At 48.5% G+C, this 17,690-nt stretch overlaps 1 protein-coding gene across 1 annotated transcript in view; it reads left to right on the top strand.

The window, feature by feature from the left end:
* The first annotated feature begins 220 nt into the window (after positions 1-220).
* The window catches only part of CHRFAM7A (CHRNA7 (exons 5-10) and FAM7A (exons A-E) fusion), a 51,360-nt gene continuing 33,890 nt past the window's right edge, over positions 221-17,690 (top strand). Inside the window, exons 1-4 of the mRNA XM_056866033.1 lie at positions 221-409; positions 564-1,096; positions 6,438-6,481; positions 8,686-8,825. Coding sequence (XP_056722011.1) covers positions 221-409; positions 564-1,096; positions 6,438-6,481; positions 8,686-8,825 — 906 coding nt within the window. The remainder of the gene's footprint in view (positions 410-563; positions 1,097-6,437; positions 6,482-8,685; positions 8,826-17,690) is intronic.

Below are 17,690 nucleotides of genomic sequence, written 5' to 3'. Positions count from 1 at the left end.
TCTTCATGATGCTCCACCACTGAGCCACGGCCCCTCTCCATGGCTCTCCAGGGTCTCAGGCAGGGGTCTTCCACATCACCTCCTTGCCTGGTCCCTTTAACTGGAGATGCCGGGGATTGAACCTGGGACCTCCTGCATGCCAAGCAGAGGCTCTGCCACCGAGCCACGACCCCTCCCTCTGAGCCGAACAACTCTAACCACTCCACCACGCTAGGTCTCCATGTCTTCGCCGTCGAGATTTGCTGCAGGAGGGGAGAGTGCCTCTGAGCGTGGCCAGAGCGCCTCCCCCCACCTCGCTTCGCACCCCGGCCGGCGGTGCGCCTCGACTCAGGAGCTTCCAGTGTGGGCGGCTGAGCTCCTTGAGCCAGGCAAGCAAGGGCAGGCGGCTCCTCGGCCGGTCTACTCGGGAGTAGAAAAGGGCAAGAGTCCGGTAGGACCTTAAAGACTCACAAAAATATTTGCTGGTAGGGTAGGAGCTTTCGTGAGCCACAGCCCTACCAGAAAATATTCTTGCGAGTCTTGAAGGTGCTCCTGTGGACTCTTGCCCTTTACTACTACTGCAGACAGACGAACACGGCGACCCGTGTGAATGGTCTACTCGGGAGTCAGCCCCCCCCCCGCCCTCCTCGCCCGCGCGCCGCCTGGGCATCCGCCAAGCCGCTGCAGGAGCGCCGGGCTGCGCGACCCCGGGCGGCGAGGTGGGTGGGATCCGGGCGAGGGAGGAGGGGAAGCCCTATAAAAGCCCCTATAAAATCGGGGGATCCGCATTCCCTCCGCTGCTGCGAGCGCCTGCAGGCGCCTGGGGCCAACTTCTCCCTCTCCCCCCCCCACCCCCGGGTCTACTCGAGAGGAGGGAGAGCCGTCACGTGGAGGGGAGGCGATCGGCATTGGGGAGCCGGCGCTCGGCGGGGGAAGGGGAGCTCCGGCGCCGGCTCCAGCCCGGGGGCTGCGAGGGGCCTCCCGGCGTCCCTCCGGGGCTGGAGCCCCCCGAGCGGGGCCGGAGCGCCGCTGCCCTCCCGGGCCTGGGCCGCCGCCCCCGGGATGGGGCTCCGGGAGCTGTCCGTGGTGCTGATCGTCGCCGGGGGACTGGTGCAGGGTGAGTGGATGGAAAGGGGGGTCGGGTGGGGGGGCTTCGCCGCTGTCACCCTGGCTAGCCTTGGCCTCGGTGGGCCGGCCCCAAGACTTCGGAGCCGCTTGGCATTGGGGTTTTCTCCCGCTCCCCTAATGAACTCCGGAAGCTGCCTCCCACCGAATCAGACCCCCGGTCCATCGAAGTCCGGCAGCGGCTCTCCGGGGTCTCAGGCGGGTTTTTTCCCCCATCACCTACTTGCCTGGTCCCTTGAATTGGAGATGGCCGGGATGGAACCTGGGACCTTTTGCATGCCTAGCAGAGGCTCTGCCACTGAGCCCACCGAATCGGACCCCCGGTCCATCGAAGTCCGCTCAGACCGGCAGCGGCTCTCCAGGGCCTCAGGTGAGGTCTTTCACAGCACCTGCTTGCCTAGTACCTTTAAGTGGAGATGCCGGGGATTGAACCTGGGACTGTCTGCATGCCAAGCAGATGTTCTGCCGCTGAGCCACGGCCCCTCTCCGTGGCTCTCCAGGGCCTCAGGCGAGGTCTTTCACATTACCTACTTGCCTGGCCCCTTTAAGTGGAGATGCCGGGGATTGAACCTGGGACCTTCTGCGTGCCACTTCGGAGCCACTTCGCATTGGCTTTTCTCCCTCTCTCCTAATGAACACATGAAGCTGCCTTATACCAAAGCACACCTTTTGATCCATCAAAGTCAATTGCCTGCTCAGACAGGCAGCAGCTCTCCAGGGTCTCAGGCAGAGGTCTTTCCCATCACTGGCTTGCCTGGTCCCTTTAACTGGAGATGCCGGGGATTGAACCTGGGACCTTCTGCAGGCCAAGCAGAGGCTCTACTACTGAGCAACGGCCCCTCCCCATAATACTAGAGTGTGGGGGTCATCTGCTGAAGCTGGAGGGTGAAAGATTCATAACAGATAAAAGGAAGTATTTCTTCCCACTCGCATAGTTAAACTTTAGAACTCCCTGCCCCAGGATGTGGTGATGGCTACCAACTTGGAAGGCTTTAAGAGGGGAGTGGACATGTTCATGGAGGAGAGGGGTATTCATGGCTACTAGTCAAAATGGATACTAGTCATGATGCATACCTGCTCTCTCCAGGATCAGAGGAGCATGCCCATTATATTAGGTGCTGGGGAACACAGGCAGGATGGTGCTGCTGCAGTCGTCTTGCTTGTGGGCTTCCTAGAGGCACCTGGTTGGCCACTGTGTGAACAGACTGCTGGACTTGATGGACCTTGGTTTGATCCAGCAGGGCCTTTCTTATGTTCTTATGGATACAGAGAGGAAGAGGGGAGGGCTTTCGAGCATGCACAGAGCGCCCTTTCCGTTCCAGAAGAACTGCTGCCAATTCTATTCATTTCCTTCATTGGTATCCTGCCTTTCTCCCTGATGGGAGGCTTAAAAGTGGAGTTCCCTCATGTTGCATTTTATCTTGCTAACAACCCTCAGAGGTAGGTTAAGCTGGGAGGGCATGACTGGCCCAGGCTTCTACGGCAGAATAGAGATTCGAACCCGGGCCTCTCAAATCTGACAAGACACTAGTTCTGGACTGTCTTTGCAGGGAAGGGTTTGGAGACAAGGGGACGGTGAGAGTTTCGGAACCTGATGCTTTCTTGTGTTTAGATATTTTCTCACAGTTTTCAGTACCCATTTTGGGCATTAATGGGGATTATCTGGCTGTAAAATGGAGAGTGTGCTTCTGGACATGCACAGAGTGCCTTTCCATCCCTGCCAGTGATTATCTGCAGTCAATCAGCCATGCATCTGCTGCAAAGAGCAGGCTTAGAACCTGGCTGGCCCTCTTTTTCATTGAGATGTTTAGTTTTTCACCAGGAGCCTTCCATCTCATGTGTTTACTTGGGACTTTCTCTGCATGGCTCTGAAGTCTTTCCAGGTAGAAGCTAAAATTGGCTCACCTGATCATTGCAGAATCCCAGGGATGCTCTAAAGACAGACAGAGACTCCTGCCGGCAGGATGCGGGATATGAAATCCCACATCGTCTTAGAACTGGCTTGAAATGTGTCCATATTAGAACTGAAGTGGGTTGTGCGTGTGTGTGTGGGGAGGAATCCCCCAAGCTGAAATTTGCTTGCAAAATTTCATATCCTAATCTGATTTTTCTGCCCCGGTATTGCCAGTGGTGGATATTCAGGGATCCAACTAAATGTAAACTTTGAAAAATCCCACTGATAGGGAAGATTTTACTCCTCTCGTTGAAACCAACGGGGTGTAAAAGTGCTGAACTTTGGATGGATCGGTGCACTTTAAAAAAAATTGGGTTAGCTCCATTTAATATCCTTGCTCTGGTCTTATTCAAACAAATAAAACTGTAAGGTTTTTTTTGATCCCTCAAAGTTAAAAAAAATACAGATAATAACTGGCACTTAGTAACATCCTATGGTGCAATTATTAATTGCGGGAGATATAAATGCCCGGATAGGACAAAATGATGACGCCATCCTAAACCCACAACTGATACCTATTCTGACTGAACTATTTCCCTTCTTATTCAAGAGAGAGTCTAGGGACAAGAAAATTAACCTTGCTGGTAAACACCTACTGAATTTTACCCTAGAGCACAACCTGAGAATCCCAAATGGGAATAAGAACTTTGATTTTTCAGGAACTTTCCCATGTCTAACTCTGCAAGGTGCTAGCGTGGTAGATTACATAATAACCTCTTCCAGTCTTTCCCCATAGATTACGAATAACTGGCTCTTAGCAATTATAGGGGGTTACCGCATTATGTATTCCCAGCGATGTATTAAGAGTTTGAAAATGTTATAAAAAATACTGTTTGCACTTTCTATGAATTCCCACCAATGTATTAAGAGTTTGAAACTGTTATAAAAAATACTGTTCGCACTTTGTTTGGCCCCCTGAGCTGTGAAGACGTCTTCCAACCATTTTTTAGCCGTGGCATCCAAAAACCCTTTTAAAGCGGTGTTTTTTATAACATTTTCAAACTCTTAATACATCGCTGGGAATACATAATGCGGTAACCCCCATATTCAGAAACCGAACGCACCGTTTGGCCTTAATGGGCATTTTACGACTTGTTTTGCTACGTACGTGTGCACCTGCATAAAGCGCCCCAAAGTTGAAGCCAACTTACGGCAGCCCCTTGCGGGGGTTTTCAAGGCGAGAGAGGAACAGAGGGGGTATAGCAACCCCAGACTTCCTTCCTTCCAACAAGGTGTGAGACCAATCAAATCAAAGCCAGCCCTCGCCAGCAGAACAAAAGGAAATCAGAAGAGGAGCAAACCTCCTCTTCAAGAATACCACTGATTAGCGACTGATGTAGCTTTGCATTGCGGATTCCGCGGTCCCTTGGGAAAAAACTGGTAATCAGGCTAGTTGAAAGGATGGTTTGGTTATGATTAAGGCTTAGTGCGTAAATGACGGGTTAACTCTCCGCCCGATATGAGCTGATTGCCATTCTTATGGGAACACTAACGTGGCTGGCAGGTCAACTCTAGGCAGAGTTACGCCCTCCTCCGCTCGTCGACTTTAGTGGGCTGAGAAAGGCCTAACTCTGCTTAGGACCGCACTGCGAGAATCCCGCCCTTAGGCTGTCTGCGTAAGCCTGCCATCTACCATTATTATTTAGAAAAAGTATATGCTGCTCCTCCAGATACCTGTTCCAAGCTCTCTGTGCATTTATTTACTTCATTTGTAGCCTTCATTTTCTCCCCAATGGGGACTTGAAATGGCTTACATCGTTCTCCTCTCTTCTGTTTTACTCTCACAACAACCCTGTGGGGTAGGTAATGCTGAGAGGGTGTGACCGGCCCAAGGCCACCCGGCAAGCTTCCATGGCAGAGTGGGGATTTGAACCCGGGCCTCCCAGATTGTAGACCAACACTAGACCTCGTTGGCTTTGTAAAAATGCCACCTTTCTTTGAAGGAGCACAGGGGGGCATACAAAGCCTCCACAACAAACCTGTGAGGTTGGTGCGGCTGAGAGAGTATGACTGGCCCACCCAGCGACCGTCGTGGCAGGGTGGGGATTTAAACTTGGGTCTCCCAAGATCCTAACCACTAGGCCACATTGGCTCTCACTTGGCCTGGGTAATGCATGAAGGGGAACATAAGAAAGGCCCTGCTGGATCAGACCAAGGGCCCATCAAGTCCAGCAGTCTGTTCACACAGTGGCCAACCAGGTGCCTCCAGGAAGACCACAAGCAAGACGGCTGCAGCAGCATTGTCCTGCCTGCGTTCCCCAGTACCTAATATAATAGGCATGCTCCTCTGATCCTGGAGAGAATAGGGATGCATCATGACTAGTATTCATTTTGACTAGTAGCCATGGATAGCCCTCTCCTCCATGAACATGTCCACTCCCCTCTTAAAGCCTTCCAAGTGGGCAGCCGTCACAACATCCTGGGGCAGGGAGTTCCACCGTTTAACTATGAATAAGGTGGCAATGCAGTAGCAGAAATCTGGGGGTGGTGATGGTAGAATAGACTGGAGGTGAAGGTTTATGCAAGATTCCACTTTGGAACGCTCCCCTATGTTAAAAATGTAGGACCACAAGCAAAGAGATGGGCAGAATCTTTCTCCTTGCTGGTTTTCCATTTGAATGAATGGGTTTGTTTTTTTAATGCAAAGAAACATTAATGTATATGTACACACACATTGACTCGATAAAGTAAGTCACGGTCCTCAGTTTGCAAGACCTGAGCAAGATTGCCAATGATAGTATGTTGTGTGTGTGTGTGTGTGTGTGTAAAGTGCCATCAAGTCGCAGCCAACTTATGGCGACCCCTTTTTTGGGGTTTTCATGGCAAGAGACTAACAGAGGTGGTTTGCCAGTGCCTTCCTCTGCACAGCAACCCTTGTATTCCTTGGTGGTCTCCCATCCAAATACTAATCAGGGCTGACCCTGCTTAGCTTCTGAGATCTGACGAGATCAGGCTAGCCTGGGCCATTAATTCATAGGGTCACCATAGGTTGAAAGCAACTTGATGGTACGTAATACACATGCACACAAAGGACCATTCAAATCTTGCACCCCCACCCCCCACCTATGGTCTGATTCTGAAGTGGTACAGTCCATTCCTCCACCTCATTTCCCTGCATGCGCCAAGCCGAGCCGTAGAGCTGTGAACTGGGGTAGTAAACTGCTACAGGCCTGTTTCGAACAGTATCTCTTCAGCCAGCAGTGATTTATGGGTGCGTATGCAATATTTCCCCACTGCTTCCCCCATATAAACCTGCATGCCAGGGCAAGCAAGAGCGCGCAACACTAAATCCTTCTCCTTAATGCGTAGGTTTACAACATACAGGGAGGGCTTTTTTAAAAGGAGGAACGTTCTGAACGATGCTCCCCCTCACCTGCAGTCTGAAGCGATACAATGCAGATTTACAGTCCTGTCGATGCCCACGTAACAAGAGGCTCAAAGCAATCCTCACAGGGACTTTGGCTCCGTGGTAGAGCCTCTGCTTGGCATGCAGAAGGTCCCAGGTTCAATCCCTGGCATCTCCAGTTCAAGGGACTAGGCAGGTAGGTGATGCGAAAGACCTCTGCCTGAGACCCTGGAGAGCTGCTGGTCTGAGGAGACAATACTGGCTTTGACGGACCTTGATGGTCTGATTCAGTATAAGGCAGCTTCATGTGTTCTTGTGTTCATCAAACTAAGCTTAGCTGGGAAGGCAACTGATTGGGGAAAACATGTTTTGGGAGACATGTTCTCAGTTTGGAAGAGGGCAGGCCGGATTATGTAGTTCTTTCCCAGATTTCCACAAAAGTTTGTAAACTTTTCGTGTGTGTCATGTACTGTCAAGTGGCTTCTGACTTATGGCAATCCCATGAATCAATGTCCTCCCCCCAATGGCCTCTTGTTAACAGCCTTGCTCAGATCTTGCAGACTGAGAATACCACTCTGTCGATGCTCAGATGTCTTTCCCATACCTTCCAATCCACCTGCTGGAGTACCGCCCTGTAGCGTGCCACATAAAAACCACTGGCAGGAGCTGAAGTTACAAAAGGGCGCGCTGGTTTCTCTTCAAAGAGAAATTCCTTTAAGAAAAATTAGAATACGCGGAATCAATCGCTATGCCTAACAACCTGAAATTTGGAAAAAGAAATTGTCTTCCAGGTTTGATTCCCCACTCCTCCACATGTGCAGTGGACTCTAATGTGGTGAACTGAGTTTGTTTCCCCACTCCTCCACTTGAAGCCAGCTGGGTAACCTTGGGCAAGATACAGCTCTGTTAGAGCTCTCTCAGCCTCACCTACCTCGAAAGGTGTCTGTTGTGGGGAGAGGAAGGGAAGGCAATTGTAAGCCTTTAGGGGAGGGGCCGTGGCTCAGTGGTAGAGCCTCTGCTTGGCATGCAGAAGGTCCCAGGTTCAATCCCCGGCGCTTCCAGTTAAAGGGACCAGGCAAGTAGGTGATGTGAAAGGGCTCTTCCTGAAACCCTGGAGAGCCGCTGCCGGTCTGAGTAGACAATACTGACTTTGATGGACCAGGGGTCTGATTCAGTATGAGGCAGCTTCATGTGTTCGAGCCGGTTTGATTCTCCTTAAAGGTAGAGAAATAGCGGGGTATAAAAACCAACCTTCTCCCCACAACAATGCTAGTATCAGGCAGTTTCAGACATACCCCTGAAAGCTGGCTAAATTTCACTTTATTGGAGCAATGTACACATTTTCCAGACCGCTGTGGATAAAATTTAGGGAAGGCTTGGCGGTCATATATTAGGAGGTTGAATCTGAAAGCGTAATGGATCTTGACAGGTCATTCTGACTTCAGCCAACCTTGTCATTCATTCTCCTCCAGTCCCTTCTTTGCTGGAAATGCCCAAATTATTTGGATGAATGCGCACTATGCCCTCTCCAGAGCTTCCCTTCTGGACTTTACCAGGAAGGTTCAGATTGCCTGCTTAGCTGCAGCAACGGGAAAGCATTGGAGAGCCGCCTAAGTGTTTGGGCTTAAAGCTGTGGAGTATCATCAGGTACGACTCCAAATTGAATTAATTTCTTGTCTCTCCAAAGATTACTTTTTTTGGGAAACAGCCCAGGAAGGAAGCTGTTGACGGGCAAAGCAGAGTGTACTTTGTGCTTTAAGATGTTACATTCAAATCCCAAACTCAAACAGAAATCTGAGACCTGTGCAGATCACACACTTAAGTTTATTTGCTTGTGAGAGATCCTGCCAATTTGTTCTGCTTTGCATAATTCATTTCAGTTTTGCTTCTCTTCTGGAGGAACAAAACTAAAGGTCAATGGAACACTGAAATGCCATATCCAATCACTTCGAATTTAGTCATCTTGGGTTGGAAGCTGTTTCCTTCCAACAATGGTCCATCTAGTCCAGCATCCCATTTCCCTGATGCCCTCTGAAACTCTGCTTCCTTCCAACAACTTGATTTCTCAGGTACGCTGCCTCTGAACATTTAAGGTTTCACGTACCCATCGTGGCTACTAGCTATCGATGGACCCATCCTCCATGAAGTCCTCCTGGTAGCATTACTTTGAAAAACAGAGATTTCACAATAAATATTTGGCCTGTAGTTATTTTCTGAGTACTTCTTCTGCCGCCCGGTTGACAATTGTTCTTAAGCTCTCCTCCGCCTTCCGTGTCCCCAGTGTCCCTGCAAGGAGAATTCCAGAGGAAACTCTACAAAGAACTCTTGAAGAATTACAACCCGCTGGAAAGGCCGGTGGGCAACGATTCCCAGCCTCTCACCGTCTCTTTCGGTCTCAGCCTCATGCAAATCATGGATGTGGTAAGTCTATCTTTCTTGCTTTCCAGTAATCGTCCGTGCATCATTTGGGGCAATGCTCGCTTCCCGTTCATCCAAGGGGGAGTATCTTCCAGGACAGCCTTGGATAGCTTCTTTGCAGGACCCGCCCAAGGATTTTGCCAAGGGCACCCAAGCCACCCTCCTTATGCCAACAGAGGGAAAGGAGGAGTGAGTGGGTGAGTGAGTGAGTAGCCAGCATGGTGTAGTGGTTAAGAGCTGTGGTTTGGAGCAGTGGTTTGGAGCGGTGGTGTCTGATCTTGAGAACCGGGTTCAATTCCCCACTCCTCCACATGAGCGGCGGAGGCTAATCTGGGGGAACTGGATTTGTTTCCCCACTCCTACACACGAAGCCAGCTGGGTGACCTTGGGCAAGTCATAGTTCTCTCAGTCTCAACCACCTCACAGGGTGTCTGTTGTGGGGAGGGGAAGGGAAGGCGATTGTAAGCCGGTTTGAGTCTCCCTTAAGTGGTAGAGAAAGTCGGTGTATAAAAACCAACTCTTCTTCTTCTATCCTGCCTGAGACCTGTTCTATTTTTTATGATATTTTATTAGAGGTTTTTAAATTATACTATCTCTTTGATCAGATGTCACTCGCTGTGAGCTGTCTTGCATTCAGCATTATGGGAGGAAGGTGGGGTAGATGCATTTAAAAATAGAAGAAGTAAATAAAAATTTGAGGCCCCCTGTCCCAACCTGGATGGTCCAGGCGCTAGCCCAATCTCGTCAGATCTCAGAAGCTAAGCAGGATCAGCCCTGGTTACAACTTGCATGGGAGACCACCAGGGAAGTCCAGGGTTGCTGCACAGAGGCAGGCAATGGCAAACCACCTCTGAACGTCTCTTGCCTTGAAAACCTTATGGGGGTCACCATAAATTGGCTACAACTTGATGCCACTTTGCACATGCACAATATTGTCTTGAACACACGAAGCTGCCTTATACGGAATCAGACCCTCGGTCCATCAAAGTCAGTATTGTCTACTCAGACCGGCAGCGGCTCTCCAGGGTCTCAGGCTAGAGGTCTTTCCCATCACCTACTTGCCTAGTCCCTTTAACTGGAGATGCCGGAGATTGAACCTGGGACCTTCTGCATGCCAAGCAGAGGCTCTACCACTGAGCCACGGCCCCTCTTTATGCAAGCTTCCATCGAATTGGTTCATCCTGTGTGGTTTCTTGGGCGCTGAGCGATGTATGAAAATAAGGGAAAGGGAGCTGCGTTGGGACTGAGTTGCATAATTGCGGCACAGTTTAGTTTTCACGCGGCATGGGATTTATTGGTTTATTTAAGAACATAAGCGCCCCCAGTGTGTTCTGCGTTTTGCCGTTTGTTAATGGCTGGCGGCTATGAAGGCTGGTGTGGGGAAGCCACCGAATGTGCAAAAGTGCCTTTGAAGTTGGCCGACATCGCGGAAATTGGCCACGGCTTCCTGTCTGCTCTGCTGGAGCTGTTCCCGGCATGTCAGGCCTTCAAAGGCTTTGGATGCCACGGAGCACAGCCCCATGTAATTCAGGCTGCGTATCGCAAGGCACAGAGCAAAAACAAGAACACCCCACAATCAGCTACTCACCTGCATGGTATAGTGGTTTGGAGTGGTGGTTTGGAGCGGTGATCTGGAGAACCGGGTTTGATTCCCCACTCCTCCACATGAGCGGCGGAGGCTAATCTGGTGAACTGGATTCCCCCCCCACTCCTCCACATGAAGCCAGCTGGGCTAGTCACAGCTCTGTTAGAGCTCTCTCAGCCCCACCTACCTCACAGGGTGTCTGTTGTGGGGAGGGGGAGGGAAGGTGATTGTAAGCCAGTTTGAGTCTCCCTTACGTGGTAGAGAAAGTTGGCATATAAAAACCAAATCATCTTCTTTAAAATGGGCAGTAAGGAGGTGGCTTTCCGGGGGGGGGGATTTCCCAACTTCAAACATGATGATAAAGGAGTCTCAAAGTGGCTTCCCTCCCGCTACAACAGGCACCTTGTGAGGTAGGTGGGGCTGAGAGAGTTCAGAGAGAACTGTGACTAGCCCACTGTCACCCAGCAGGCTTCATGTGGAAGAGTGGGGAATCAAACCCGGTTCTCCACATTAGAATCTGAGAGCCAGTGTGGTGTAGTGGTTAAGAGCGGTGGTTTGGAGCGGTGGACTCTGATCTGGAGAACCGGGTTTGATTCCCCACTCCTCCACATGAGCGGCGGAGGCTAATCCGGTGAACAGGATTCGTTTCCTCACTCCTACACATGAAGCCAGCTGGGTGACCTTGGACTAGTCACACTCTCTCAGCCCCACCTACCTCACGTATCTTTTGTGGGGAGGGGAAGGGAAGGTGATTGTAAGCCGGTTTGACTCTCCCTTAAGTGGTAGAGAAAGTCGGCATATAAAAACCAACTCTTCTTCTTCTTCTACCTCACAGGGCTGTTATGGGGGTAAAATGGAGAAGAGGAGAATGGTAGATTTGTTTTTGGAAGAAGGCTGAGGTTCAAATTTGAAAGCTGGAAATGTAAAGTTATCCCTACCCAGGGTTTCCTTGAGACAAAAGCACTGCATAACTCCATGGGAAGGTATAGATCAGTGGTTCCCAAACTTTTCGAGCCACGGTCCCCTTGGTTCCACAAACTCAACCCCCTACCTTATCCTATTAAAAGCATGATTCAAAATAGGCGGCTTGCATGACTCACTAAAGAAGGTAATAACAATACAATTTCAAAACATTAACAATTAATTTCACATCTATTCAAAATCAAATTAAAACTTTTTAGTTGAACTTTATTCAACGAAACTGATGAACTTGGTCTAGCGGTACCAGCTATTATTCAAAGTCTGGAAAAAAAATATTCTGATAGTTTTCCCCAAATTTGCGAGCATGGTGCCATAGCTTGATCTATTGTAAATTAGTGAACAACACAGTCGAAGGGGCCCGCCTCTAGCGCCCCCTGCTGCCCCCTTGTCTCTTAGTGCCCCCCCAGGTAATCCCACAGCCCCCCAGGGAGTGGTACTGCACACTTTGGGAACCACTGGTATAAATGTTCCCATGTGCTTTGGTACAGCGGCAAGCCCAGGAGAACATCACCTATGACCATAGTTTAATTAGCTGAATTCAAGAGCCTTGCACAGCACATGAAAATGACATGTAACTAGGAAAGTACCTCCTCAATGATAAAAAGAGAAGCGAGCTATGAAATAATCTTCCCTCAAGGCCAGAATTTACAATCCGAAGGCGTAAAGGGTTCTCTCCCCCCAACGTTATGCAACTGCCATCCGCCATCGGCGTGAGCAATCCAGTGTTAATTAACAACGGTTATTTTAAGATGGACCTCTGGCCTTCCGAAGACCTCCCCTGTGTTGGAACCGTCTCAACAGCTGTTCATAGCAACTCACATTAGGAACGGATCGTGGGATGGGTTTACTTTTACCTGCAAGGGAAAATGGGCAGGAATAGCTCTTTTCCTCGCAAACTACTCCTCCGAGTGCTGGTGGGCACACCTGTGACATACGTTTGGCTGAGAGAGGCTGACTAAACCTAAGCTGAACTTCACATGAACACATGAAGCTGCTTTCTACTGAATCAGACCCTCGGTCCATCAACGTCAGTATTGTCTACTCAGACTGGCAGCAGCTCTCCAGGGTCTTAGGCAGAGGTCTTGCACATCACCTACTCGCCTAGTCCCTTTAAGTGGAGATGCCGGGGATTGAACCTGGGATCTTCTGCATGCCAATAAGATGCTCTACCACTGAGCCACAGCCCCTCCCCTACTTCCACAACGGAGTGGGAATTTGAGTCTTGAAGGGCTGTCATACAGAGGAGGGTGCCGAGTTGTTTTCTGTTGCCCTAGAAGGTCGGACCAGAACCAACAGGTTGAAATTAAATCAAAAGAGTTTCCGTCTAGACATTAGGAAGAATTTTCTACCAGTTAGAGCAGTTCCTCAGTGGAACAGGCTTCCTCGGGAGGTGGTGAGCTCTCCTTCCCTGGAGGTTTATCAGCAGAGGCTAGATGGCCATCTGTCAGCAATGCTGATTCTATGACCTTAGGAAGATGATGAGAGGGAGGGCATCTTGGCCATCTTCTGGGCATGGAGTAGGGGTCACTGGGTGTGTGTGGTGGAGGTGGCTGTGAATTTCCTGCATTGTGCAGGGGGTGGACTAGATGGCCCTGGTGGTCCCTTCCAACGCCACGATTCTATGATTCTACGAGTCCACGTCTCAGGTAGGTACTCCAGATTGGCCCCCAAAGCAGGTTCCTCTGGTATCATCTGAAGGATTGCAAAACCATCCTCGACTCTAGATTTCACCGCCTCTTGCCTGCACAGACCTCTGTTCCATCTGCCTCCTGGATATTCGGGATCCAATTCTTTGTGTTTGCTCTGGACCGGATTCCATTCGACACCCCATCTTCAGTCCCTTATGCCGTATATTCCTGGTGGTTTGCCTTCTCCCCAGCAGCCAAAACAACACAGACGGCGATGCCATCCATCCTCCTAGATGAGAACTGTCAAAACCAAAAGAAAGCCCCTCTTGCAAAAGAAGAGGAAGGAAGAAGAAATAAATAAATCTGGACAAGTGGATCAAATTCTGCTCAAATCAGCAGGCGCCCAGTGGCACCCAGAAGATAGATGTAAGCTGCTTATCATACTTCAGCAGCCTCTTTTGATTCCTGTGGCCCTGACAGAAGCTCATCAAATTGGTATTGTTCTTCTAGTTGTTTGCTTTCTGTAGGTAGAATGCAGGGATTCTGTCTCCCCTTCCTCCTCTATTTTACATTTGCTCTCTGTCACTCAGAGAGAGAGAGCTCCTTATTAACATTTCAAGCGACGTATTACAGTGATGTATATTTTCATTTTCCTGAACGTCTAGGTTGTCATTCTCCCCGATAGACGGTCAAGTCAGTTAATGAATCCAAGGAGCCCTAGAACACCACCCGTGAAACCAGGAACTAAAAAATCCAGCATGGAAAAGGCAAATAGGAATATTTTAACTAACGTGCACGATGTTCCGGAAATTAGAGATGCGGATCTGGAAACACCCCCCCTCCCGGTTCGACTGTCACTCGTTCGTTGCCTTTTGGCATGCCACAGACTCGAACTATTTGCGATGAGCCAAACTGTTCAACGGAAAATTGGCTCCCTGCTCACAACGGGCGAACAGACCGCGAACCAAGCTAGCAGGCGTTGGAGCATCCTTATTATCTGTAAGGAGGGACGTTTTAAAAAGTTCACTTTAGTCAAATTCACTTGGCTGAGGTCTTTCCTCTTCTTGTGTACTTCTAATGGCTACTTCTCTTACAGTTATGATTTATATTTTATTGAAGAATTATTTTTAATCAGGTGGCTGACTGAGTCTTATGTAAATGACCTCTGAAAGGGAGAGCAATAATCCCTAGCACAGAATTAAATATCACGCAAGGATTTTATACAGACTCACAGTCTGAACCGGTACAAGTTTACTCTTCTGAATTTCATTAGTAGAAAAGAGCATGAGTCCAGTAGCACCTTAAAGACTAACAAAAATATTTTCTGGCAATATTTTTGTTAGTCTTTAAGGTGCTACTGGACTCTTGCTCTTTTCTACTACTGCAGACAGACTAACACGGCTACCCACTCTGAATTTCATTGCGAGAGCCAGCGTGGTTTAATGGTTAAGAGCTGTGGTTTAGAGTGGTGGACTCTGATCTGGAGAACTGGGTTTGATTCCTCACTCCTCCACATGAGTGGCGGAGGCTAATCTGGTGAACCGGGTTGGTTTCCCCACTCCTACACCTGAAGCCAGCTGGGTGACCTTGGGCTAGTCACAGTTCTCTCTGAACTCCCTCGGCCCCACCTATCTCACAAGGTCTCCGTTGTGGGGAGGGAAAGGGAAGATGATTGTACGCCAGTTTGATTCTTCCTTAAGTGGTAGGGAAAGTCGGCATATAAAAACAACTCTTCTTCCTCTTCTTCTTCCCCCCCCAAGTAGGAAGAGCAGCCCAGATAGCAGCCATTGCTAAATAATAAACCAAGGGCCTTCATCCATATAATCCATGTTAAGCAAATGGCATGATCAATGCAATTTTAGCTGCGATATCCTCCAATCACACTGAGAGGTTGAAGCTTGTAATGCAATACCTGCTTTAGAAACTCCAGCATTTTCCTCATTCTAAATAGATTTAAATAATCATCCTTTGCACACTTTGTTGTGAATGCAGTGAATGCAACAGGAAACTGACAACCTTTCTTTGCATCGGCTGCGAGGGTGCAAAGGCCCCATTAATTCCGAAGGCGCGGCAGTTAATACACATCTTCCTAATAGACACATGTTAAGTGGGCATTTAGGAAGGTGCCAGCTATGATTAAAGAGTCTTTTGCTGAAGCCTTGTGAAAATGACTGGGGGGGGGGGTCTTTGAAGATTAAACATGATGGATTGCCCCGGCAGAGGCTCAAGGCTGGGACCAAAAGCATCCCCGTTTAAAACTGGAGCAAGGGCCAGCAAATCTGTATATCTCCAAACCCATCCCGGCACTAGAAACCAGCAAATGCAATAGATTTGTGGTCCTGAGTGTCATTTTTCTGCCTTGGGCTTGCAGAGTCCCAGAGTCCTTTGGGCAGGTTATGTTAAAACGTTGATTCATAGTGTCGCCATGAGTTGGAAGCGAGCGGACGGCACTTAACACACACACTAATCAATTTTATTACTGTTTTAGTCACAGACCTTAACAATATCCAGATTAAAACCATACACAATATATAACCCACAACACCCAGAGTTACATGAATAAAATTTTTAAAATGTTACAAACAGTCACGTATTACTGCTGATTTAAACATTATGGTTCCATTAAAATATTTTTTTCTATTGCAACTTTGGAGCCTAATTTTCAACAACTTTCTTCCTTAATTTAGACGCTAACATGATTTAAAAAAAAAAAAAGACATGCTAAGTGTGATCTTAGAATTAACGTCTGTCATTAAAAATCTAACTTGGCCCTCAACTGTATCAAATACATCTGGGATATTTTTGGTTAATTTAAAATGAATGGAGTCATAAGATGAGCACCTAAACAAAATATGTGGGAGGTCCTCTACTGAATTTGTGGAACAGGGACAAAGCCTTAGATTATGGGGGATTATTTTATATCTGCCATGGGTATAAGCTAAAGGCATCGTTTGAAATCATGCCATCGTTTGAAATCAATGCTCTCCTTAACCCTGGGTCCAAACGCACACACCAGCGTGGGGTCTCTAATGGATCCTACTTAGGGTTGCCAGTCTCCAGGAGAGTTTGCCAACGGCCGGGAAATCTCCCGAAATTACAACTGATCACCAGTTCCCCGGGGGGAAATAGTTGGAGGGTGGACACTATGGCGTTATACCACGTTGAGGTCCCTCCATTCGCCAAACCCTGCCCATTCCAGGCTTGCCGAGAAATATTCAGGAATTTCCCAATTCTGGAGTTTGCTAAATAGTTTACCAGGTTCAGGATTTGGCCGGTGGACTGGGCATCTCTAGAAGGAGTCGCTCAGATCCTAAAATGGCTTCTGCTCCAAGCAGGACTTTTTCAGCTCTCCATTTTCTATTCAGAGTTAAAAATTAGTATTTCAGATCTCAGATTCCTGTTTTTTTTGCACGCATACTAGAAAGGAGAGGGCCTGCAAAGAGCATTTTCCCCTTGTCGGAGAGACTTCAACTGTCCTTTGTTTCCGTACATCTCTAAAGGACGTTCCTTCTGGCAAGTTGATCGATCAACTTTCTGAACGCTGCAGACAATGCTCGGTGGGACATGTTTATCTCGAGAACAGCTTCCCTATCTGGTTTTTTTTTATAGCTTTGTTTTCCGTGTCGAACGGTTACCGAGCCTTGCTTAGCCCGGACGCCTCAGGAAGATTCCTAGGGAATCTTCCATCATGCTGTCCAGAAAACAGACACCCCCCCTTGTTCAGACGGATGAGATAATTGTGCTGCTTAAAAGGCTCCAAAAATGTAGCCCCAAACAGGTAATGGAGAATTGATGGATGAACGGGAGGAAGGGCAACCAATCACTGACTGCCTGGAGAGTCATTCTACTTGTCTGGAAGTGATCGCAACAGTTTTCCAATAGCAGTGTTCAATTCTAGGACTCATGGCGTTAAAACACTCCCCGTTTCATGCACTGATTGTGGAAATTCATCGGCGTCGCAATCGGAAACTAAGCAGGGTCGGTACTTGGAAGGGCAACCACCAAGGAAGACTCTGCAGAGGAAGGCAACGACAAACCACCTCTGTTTCTCACTTGTCTTGAAAGCTCCTTGCTGGGGGGTCGCCATATGTCAGCTGTTACTTGATGGCCACACAGAGAGATCTTAGAATCACAGAATAGAATAACAGAATCATAGAGTTGGAAGGGACCACAAGGGTCACCTAGTCCAACCCCTTGCACAATGCAGGGAATTTCACAACTACCTCCCCCCCACATACACCCCAGTGACCCCTACTCCATGCCCAGAAGATGGCCAAGATGCCCTCTCTTAAAAACCTCCAGGGAAGGGGAGCTTACCACCTCCCGAGGAAGCCTGTTCCACTGAGGAACCACTCTAACTGTTAGGAAATTCTTCCTAATGTCTAGATGGAAACTCTTTTGATTTAATTTCAACTTGTTGGAGCAAAAAGCCAGGAAACCCCAACTTCTAATACATCTATTTTACTTCTTAGAAACTCAATACAGATTTGTTAGTTCTGTCCCAGATACTATCATAAATATGTCTGGTTTTTTTTTTTTTTTTTACACCAAACAAGATTATACTGGTATGGCTTCTTTGGCAATCTCCCTGGATGAAGAATTTAGCATTCAATTCATATTGATACATCGGCATAATTAATTAAAACCTTCTGACCTGAAAATGTGAAAAAGAGC

The sequence above is a fragment of the Euleptes europaea genome, chromosome 20 (assembly GCF_029931775.1).
Source record: "Euleptes europaea isolate rEulEur1 chromosome 20, rEulEur1.hap1, whole genome shotgun sequence".
NCBI lineage: Eukaryota > Metazoa > Chordata > Lepidosauria > Squamata > Sphaerodactylidae > Euleptes > Euleptes europaea.
This window is presented reverse-complemented; position numbering and strand designations above follow the sequence as displayed.